General features: G+C 35.4%; 1 protein-coding gene across 9 annotated transcripts in view; it reads left to right on the forward strand.

Moving 5' to 3' along the window:
• Window positions 1-8266, forward strand: part of LOC103562724 (UDP-glucuronosyltransferase 2C1-like) — a 30646-nt gene extending 22380 nt beyond the window's left edge. For 6 of the 9 annotated variants that reach the window (XM_070614752.1, XM_008537862.2, XM_070614746.1 and 3 more), the window contains 2 exons: window positions 1175-1394; window positions 5800-8266. In XM_070614752.1, coding sequence (XP_070470853.1) covers window positions 1175-1394; window positions 5800-6079 — 500 coding nt within the window. In that variant the 3' untranslated portion in view covers window positions 6080-8266. The other 3 variants (XM_070614748.1, XM_070614749.1, XM_070614750.1) reach the window with 1 other exon arrangement.
• Window positions 8267-9360: the final 1094 nt, after the last annotated feature.

Raw genomic sequence — 9360 nt, forward strand, 5'->3', positions numbered from 1 at the left:
ACTTTATTGAAGACCATCGTTATAAGTACAGGTCCTATGGCAATGGACTTTTGCAGTGAGGCAGAGCGATTAGACTCAACTCTGAATATAGAAAGGAAAAGCAGAGATTTTATAGACAAGGAGCAGAGTAGCAGAAGGGGCAGGGGGTGAGGGAGTCACTGGATGGACAATTACTCTGGGGAAACCTCAGTGGCATGGGGAGACCCTGGCTAAACTGACCTAACCAGAGTCTTGCTGAAGGTAGGTCAGAGTGATCAGACATCACCTGGGGGCTGCTGATGGATTAGGAAACTAATCTGATATAAACGGTGATCAGATATTGAGGCTGGGAGAGTCTAGCTCAACTGACTCAGCAGGACTCTTGCTAAAATTAGACAATGCAGAGACGACACACAGAAGCTCAAAAATCAGGTACTAGTTGAGAAGAAAGTTCAGAAGAGCCTGACTAGAGTTTGGTCAAGAAGATAATTTTTGTCAGGCTGTAACGTTAATATGGAATTTATAATTCTCCCATTTATGAGATAATCTCTCCATCCTCAGAATTGGAGTCAACATACCTTTAGTTCAGGCTCTCATTAACTATGGCATAGAATATTGCAGCATCTCCAGAGTCTCCGTGTCCATTTTCTCTCACCTCTCTTTTCTCTTTCCCACTATAACTATTTTAAAATAAAAATCTTGTAATTCTATTCATCATTTATAATATTATAAATGGCTCCATATTACTATAAAGTCAAGTACAAAATCTCATTTTATTAAACAGACTACTTCATGACTTACCATTGTCTATCTTCCTAGACTGCTATTCTGACACTTTCCCATTGAAATGCTGTACATCCCACCTCCTCTTCCCCATCCAAACATGAGTTTCATTTTTGAATCCTCCCATTCATTTTTATTAATATATTCCTTATCCCAATAACTTGTCCATGTGACAACTATTCTCCATCATTTAAACTTCACAGAAACCTTTTCAGAGGTTTATGGAATGAATTAATTGCTGGGATAACTAATTGCTGCTTTCTGTAGAGTTTATAGGAATTTATATAGGGCCTCGTAGCACAGAATTGTATAGATGATGTTGCCTAGTTGAATTAATGTTTTGTACAGATATCATGATTTTCTGTTTCTGAAACTCTCACAACTTAAAATAATGATTTTTTTTTCCTCTTAGGTCATCCCAAAACCAGAGCTTTTATCACTCACTGTGGAACCAATGGAATCTATGAAGCTATTTACCATGGGGTCCCTATGGTGGGAATTCCCATATTTAGTGATCAGTTTGGTAATATTGCTCGTCTAAAGGCCAAAGGGGCAGCTGTTGAAGTAGACTTGCATTCAACGACCAGTTCCAATCTGCTTAACTCTTTGAAGGCAGTTATCAACAACCCTTCGTGAGTATAGAATACATTCTTTACTGAGAAGCATCTAGTATTTTAAAATGAAATGAATTGTTTTACTCAATTTTAAATTGGTTGCTTTTAAATAATCACCAGCACATAATTAATATCAAATACAATTGTCTTATAGGTCTCAAATTCTTTGGTGGCATGTTGATTCACCTATAGTTAATGGGTAATAGATTACAAGCTCAAAGAAACACTGAATTTATGAAAGCAAAATAAGCTATCTTTAAAGACGTACAAATCTTTACCTTTTATTAATAATATTTATGGTTTATTTCTCACAAATGGTTGATATTATTGTTACAATGAATTTAGGAAATGTAACAAAAATTCAAAGAAACAAAATTTAAAAATCACTTAACTGTCCACGTGCAGTTATAAACAATTACCAATAGCAAAGTATTACTTCAGATATTTCATTAAGCTAATTTATAAAGGATAAAGAATCTGATAGAAACAATTGTATGAAAATTGGATTATGCTACTTTTTAACAAAAAAAATATGCTATATTGCTATATTTTAATTTAAAACAAGAGAAAAGAAATAAAGTAAAACTGAAAGGTCAAAATGGTGACATAGAAGTCCCAGCTGCAACAAAGATAAATAATAGGTAGCTATCCATGAACAAAATCAGCTCTGGGAGAGCTCTTGAGTCCACACAAGAACTTTTAGCAACACAGTGAAACAAAAGAAAACTGAGAACAATTGCCCAAGAAGAGAAAGAGGATAGCTTCCTTTTCCTACATCATCCCATCCCCAAGCCAGCATTGCTCATGCCAGGAGGGAACTTCTCAGCTAGAAAGAGTTCCTCAACAGGAAAGGAAGATCTAGTTTAGTAACAAGCTTCTCAAGCCTTTTGGAGCACAGAAATAGAAAAAGAAAATTCCTAAATTCATATGGAGCCCCAAAGTCCCCAAATATCCAAAGCAATCCTGAGGAAGAACAAAGCTGGAGGCATCATACTTCCTGATTTCAAACAATACTACAAAATTACAGTAATAAAAAAATGTAATGGTTCTGCCAAACAAAGACACGTAGTCCGAAGTACAGAATTCAGGGCCCAGAAATAAACCCTTGCATACAAGGTCTACTCATTTTGACAAGATAGTCAAGAATATCAATGGCAAAAGAATAGTCTCTTTAATAAATGGTGCTGGGAAAACTGGATATCACATGCAGGAGAATGAAACTATACCCCTATCTTACACCACTCACAAAAATTAATTAGAAATGTGTTAAAGACTTAAATGTAAGACCTGAAACCATAAAACTCCTAGAAGAAAACATAGGGGAAAAGCCCCTTTATATGAGTCTTGACAATGATTTTTTGGATGCAACAGCAACTGTACAAAGAACAATAGCAAAAATCAACAAACGAGACTACGTCAAACTTAAAGGCTTCTCTACAGCAAAAGAAATGATCACCAAAATGAAAGGCAACCTACCGAATAGGCGAAAATATCTGCAAATTATATATCTGATGAGGAGTTAATATCCAAAACATATAGAGAACTCACATAACTCAATAGGAAAACAAACACGCAGAAAAAAACAAGTAGATTTAAAAAATGAACAGAGTACTGATTAGACATTTTTCCAAAGAAGACATACAAATGGCCAACAGGTACATGAAAAGGGGCTCAGCATCACTAATTATCAGGAAATGTAGTCAAAATCACAATGAGATAATCACCTCACACCTGTTAGAATGGCTGTCATGAAAAGATAAGGTATTAGAAATGCTAGTGAGCATGTGGAGAAAAGGAAATACATACTACTTTTGCTGGAAATGTAAATTGATACAACAACAGTGAGGAGTTTCTGCAAACTATTAAAAATAGAATTACAGTATGATTCAGCAATCCCACTCTGGGTATACATCCAAAATAAATGAAAACAGGATATGGAAGAGATATCTGCACTCCCATGTTCACTGCAGCATTATTCACAATGGCCAAGATATGGGTACAACCTAAGTGTCTGTCACTGGATGAATGGATAAAGAAGATGCGTTGTATGTATACAATGGAATATTATTCAACCATAGGAAAGAAGGAAATCCTGCCATTGTTGACAACATGGATGACCTTAAAGGCATTATGCTAAGTGAAAAGCCAGACAGAGAAGACAAATACTTTATGGTAGCACTTATATTTATAATCTAAAAAGTCAAACTCACGGAAACAGAGAGTAGATTCTGGTGGTTACCAGGGCATAGGGGTTCAGGGAGTGGAGATACACTGGTCAAAACATACATATATAGGATGAATAAATTCTAGGGATCTTTGTAAAGCATAGTGATTATAGTTAATACTACTGTATTACATACTTGCAAGTTGCTAAGTGAGTAGATCCTAAATGGTCTCACCATAAGAGAAAAACAAAGCATGGTAATTATATGATGTGATGAGGTATTAGCTGCTGCTACAGTAACAATCATATTGCAATGTATAAGTGTATGAAGGTACACATTTGTACACCTTAAACTTACATGTTATATTTCAGTTATATCTCAGTAAAGCTGGAAAAACCCTTTCCATTTTGATGTTACTTGGTAACACTATTTCATTTCAAAATAAACATAACTGTGATAGTAAATAAATAAACATAAATTCTCAACAATGATTACATTAATTATGCTATTTAATTTAAAATAAATCAAGTGAATACATTCCGGGAATGAAAGAAACTATAGTCAAATTAAAAGAATGGCCAGGCTTTGGATAAATATTCTTTAATAAATAAATCACATGCTAAAAATTACAGATGAATCCATAAACAAAACTGACATTAGAGATTAGAATAATTATTTTTACAATGCTCACAATTTTGGTCAATATAGAATGATTTCTCGCTTTAAAGTCACTTCTCAACCTCTCACTCTGTCTCGTAAACCTCACATCTTTTTTTTTTTTTTTTTTTTTTAAAGATTTTATTTTTTCCTTTTTCTCCCCAAAGCCCCCCGGTACATAGTTGTGTATTCTTCTTTGTGGGTTCTTCTAGTTGTGGCATGTGGGACGCTGCCTCAGCGTGGTCTGATGAGCAGTGCCATGTCCGCGCCCAGGATTCGAACCAACGAAACACTGGGCCGCCTGCAGCGGAGCGCGCGAACTTAACCACTCCGCCACGGGGCCAGCCCCGTAAACCTCACATCTTAATTTTTGCTTGATATGTTATCATTACTTCATTGTTAAGGCTTATAACATATACATCTTGTCTATGACAACAATTTCCAGTATAGTTTAACCACAGAGTGGTATTTATATGGATTTAATGATGTCATTCGTGTTTTACCTCAGTCTTTCTATTCCTGAGCGGTTTTGGTTTTCTTAATTTGCTCTCTAACAAATATTTTGCTTTCCCATCTTGGAGATTAGGTTGCTTTCTCTTTTTTTTCCTGAGATATATCCAAGGTAGGTATTCCTTAAATTCTTGCATATTAAGAAAAGCCTGCCTGTTGTTTTAAAAACAAAAGGCAACAGGGCTTTGTATAAGTTTTCTGACTCTTCATTCTCTTCCTCAGAGGTTTCTACATGTTCCACTATCTTCTACAATTTAATGTTCTCTCTTCTCCTCAAATGATGATTGCGCTTCGGTGGAGAAGAATTACCTCCTTCCTTCAATTCCTTCACAAATTCAAGGAAATCCTTTTTCTAGGTCAGCCATCCATACCTTAAACCAAAACTCTGGGCTGGTCTTTTGTTCTTTGCTTGAAGTTAGAAAGGTTAGCGTTTTGTCTCACTGTTGCCATTGTCCCTTCCCACCACTGGCACTTGCATCTCTCTGTAACTTGAAACCAAGATCCCAGTCTCTACTCACTCTTTGGCCCTACATTTGCCCATATGGTCACATTAAGCTTTTTGGTTTGGTCTGAAATGTCAAAGCCAGGAAGATCATAGAAGGAAATCATTACCTGCTACTGCTGAAGACTAGATTTTCGCTACCACTAACACTCCAGAACAAACCTGGGAGAGGGGGTGGGGTGGGGTCTTTTTATCATAGATCTGCCTCTCACTGCTACTTCCTGTCACTGTCTTGTTCCTAAAACCACACAAAGCAAATTAGATCAAAATTCTGTATTCTTAACTGACATAGTCTACATTTTTATTTCTGAACATTCTAAATGGGGTTTCCAGTGAGAAATTATTTTCTTCCCACCTCCAATTGTTACTTAGACTACGAAATATTGAATAATTCCAATTGATAGGCCACCATATCTAGAAATTTCTCATGAGGAAATAAGCTGTCATATGCATTCTGGCCTCTTGGTGATATCATCTATGACATGTTTCTTATATAATTACCTAGTAACTTTTAATAACATAACATAATTTAAGTATATCACGTTCTTCATGAATTTTTCAAGTTGCTGACTATGTATCCAATGTTTAGCTATAAAGAGAATGCTATGAGGTTATCAAGAATTCACCACGATCAGCCTATGAAACCCCTGGATCGAGCAGTCTTCTGGATTGAGTTTGTCATGCGCCACAAAGGAGCCAAACACCTGCGGCCAGCCTCCTACAGTCTCACCTGGTACCAGTACCATTCTTTGGATGTGATTGGGTTCCTGCTAGCCTGTGTGGCAACTATTATGTTTCTGGTCACAAAATGTTTCCTGTTTTGTTGCTGGAAGTTTGGTAAGCCAGGAAAGAAGAAAAAGAGAGAGTAGTTTTCTTTGAGTTTGGCTGGAAACCGTGATAGGGCTCATCCAAATTAATTGAGCTGCTTATTTGAACAGATTCCTCTCCTACTCTCCCAAGCTCTTCTCCATTTCTTAGCTTATTAAGTCAGAGATTAAAGACTCTTCCAAGGAGTTGACAACTTGATTTAGAATGAAGATTTTAAGTAATTTAGCCTTTCAAAAGTGAAGATAAACCTATAAGTACATGGAAGTTACTACTATTCAAATCCTAGTCCTTTACTTTATACATTTGTTTCATTTCAACAAATTGAGATGAAAATTGAGGCCTTGGGAACATAGTGATTAATTCTATATTCAATATCAATCATGTTGAACATTTTCTAAAGAATTGATATCATTTTGGTTCCTCTATCTTATAATTACAGCATATTGTCTAAAGCAACCAGAAAAGAAGTAGCATAGAGCACGCTGTAGCCAGAGCTTTGCTTCCACTTAGAAATATCAGGAGACTGTCAGGGTTTCTACTCTTCTATGACGCACATTTATACCATCAATTTCCTTTCATATAACCCATCTGACTTTGTTCTCCTTGGAATACAAAATGCTATTTTTGTCTTTGATGTGCAGATCTACTTGATTTGGAAATTAATAATAATAGTACTTGATTTGTATTGTAACACTGTGTGCCTTCAGAGAACTAGTTGATTCTGACAAGTTAGTATGATTGGTGGTATGGTAGAGCAAAGCAAATGACTGCAATTTAATACCTACCCTCTTAAGTAATTTAAAAATTTTAAAAAATTCTTTCCTATACTAATTGTACTTAACCATATTTGGAAAGCAAAGGCCAAAGTACTTTGCTACACTGCAGATATTTTGGGGAGAAAACGCTTTTCTCAGAAATGTTACTTGCTATGGGGGTGATTTCTCCATCTAACCAGAAACTCAATCAGTTTGCCCATTTCTTCTTATTCCTTCCCTCCATCACTTCACCTTGTCCTCTCATAAGCTGTACCGTGACAACTATACCAGGCACAAGTACTTAGGCTTCTTGTTACCTAGCATTGGCTAGAAATCTGCAGTCAACTTTAGGAAGTAAGTTGAATTTTAATAGAATTAAGGCTTTCTCTTCCAATATATTTGACAACTCTTTGTCCTTAAGGTCAAAGAATTATTCAATCTAACTGTGAAAACTTTGTCTATTAAGCAAGTTTAGTAAATGATTTAGCACAAAGTTTGACATTTATAACCTAAGCTTAAGAGACCTAAACTCATGTCTCTGTGCTAGAGTAATACAGATCACTAGGGGGATATCTGCTTTTTGACACAAATAAGAGGACACAATAGTGACAGAAATAAGAGGAAGCAAACTAATTAATTCTTAGGTGGGAAGTTAACTTTAAAGAAACATAGGAGAAAAAATATATATTCCAAATTTTATGAGATTTTGAGATAATTGGATAATTATAATGATTTAAAGTGTAGAGTTTAAAAAATGTAAACACTAATGCTGCTTGGTTTAAGATCTCATTAATGTAATCAGAGCAATAATTTATGGTGCTGCTGAATTATTTATTCCAGTAATAAGATGATGCTCTTTCCTATCATGGCCTTTAAATCATAGCTTAATCTTTGATCATTTGATGTCAAAGTCAAGATATCCTTTCACTTTTTTATTATTATAAGATTATGTAACATAAGTAGTTAAAGTAAACTCAAGATTTGAAAGTTTATTAGCGATTTCTGAGTTTGTTCAAAAGAACTACCCAGACAAATAGATGAATATATTCTATCTTGTAGAGATAAATGCATTTCTTAGAAACAAATACTTATCTATTTAATTCATCTATAGACCATTATATCAAATATAATAACATTCTGGTAATAATTTTCAATTTGCAGAGGCTAAGCCTTTGTAACTTACTGCACTTTTTCCAGTTGAAGTTTTAGTAAGAACACATTTTTCAAGAGTTTAATTATTTCTGGTTTTCTTAGTCAGTTAAAAGAGCATATTTTAAAATAATTTATTTTTAAACTATTTACAATTCATATGTGACTATGTTGTCAAACTCTGCTCATTTTTCTTCTGGATCATACCTTAATTGAAAATCTAATAGGTAGCTGCAAATATGTTGTACATATTCCCATGCATATATAGATGAACAAAAAGTTATGTTGTATATGTTATAAATAAAAGTGATTCATATTGCTGTATGTTTTGATTTTTGAATTTGCTTACCTTTTACAATGAAGGGAGTATTTGTTTCTGTTAAGTTTTACATATTTTACCAAAAACAATAACTCACCTGCAGACCCAGATCTACCATAGTCCCTAAATTAATGGAATGGTATCCACGATATTTTAAAGTGTTATACAGCTAGGACTGAGAAGAGTCTGCTGCCTATGGAACGGAGAACGTAAGTTCTGCAAAGCACACTGAATCACTACAAAGCTTCTCATTTCCATTTCCTCCCACAGTTCTTGGCTTTTAAATCCCACTCCAGTTCTGTCAGTGTACTGGATTCTGGCTGTAAACCCAGCCAAAGAAGCTGAAATCCTAATCTCTCACTGTCAGGTTCTGTCAATCATTTCCCCCAGAGATGGTCCTTTCATCAAGTCAGATGAAATCACCTCATATATGATTTCACTTAAGCCATATGACATCATGAAATGAAGGCACCTATCGTTCACTCTTAAAGCAATTGTCATTTCATAAAATCACGATTGTGCCATGAAGGGAAGCCACCTAATTGTCCTGGAGATAGTTTGCCCTAATTAACATTCCTCCATATAGTTCCTGTTTCTTTTCCAGTAACTCCTAGACATAGGCTCCCATCATCCAGGTCATGATGAGGGTGGGGGGTCCTACAATTCCTGGAGAGTTTAGAATAAACTAGATCTTTCTTCCTTTATTGACATAAAATTGCTATTTCATCAATATCTAGTAGGAATTGAAGGAAGACTCACTGTCCAGGTGTCATAAAGTTATCAAGTGCTTGTGTAATAGGTAGAAGAAACCAACTCTGTTAGTATTACTCCTGCATCATCCCTTTGCAGTGAGTGGTGAGCTTCCATTCCAGATCTTCACAAAACACAATGCCATATACCTGGATAATCCGGAAATTTGAAATGTGAGTTCACCTGTTATGTTTGTATGTTTACAAGACAAGATGATGAGGATGCTGGTCACCAAGTAGTTGCTACTCTTAGAGCCTCAGAGACATAAGCTGAGTACATTATCTGCCAGTGTTTGTTACAAAGCAGCATTCCCAATATCCAATCATGCCCATCTCGAAAGGATTATGAA

The sequence above is a fragment of the Equus przewalskii genome, chromosome 3 (assembly GCF_037783145.1).
Source record: "Equus przewalskii isolate Varuska chromosome 3, EquPr2, whole genome shotgun sequence".
Lineage (NCBI taxonomy): Eukaryota > Metazoa > Chordata > Mammalia > Perissodactyla > Equidae > Equus > Equus przewalskii.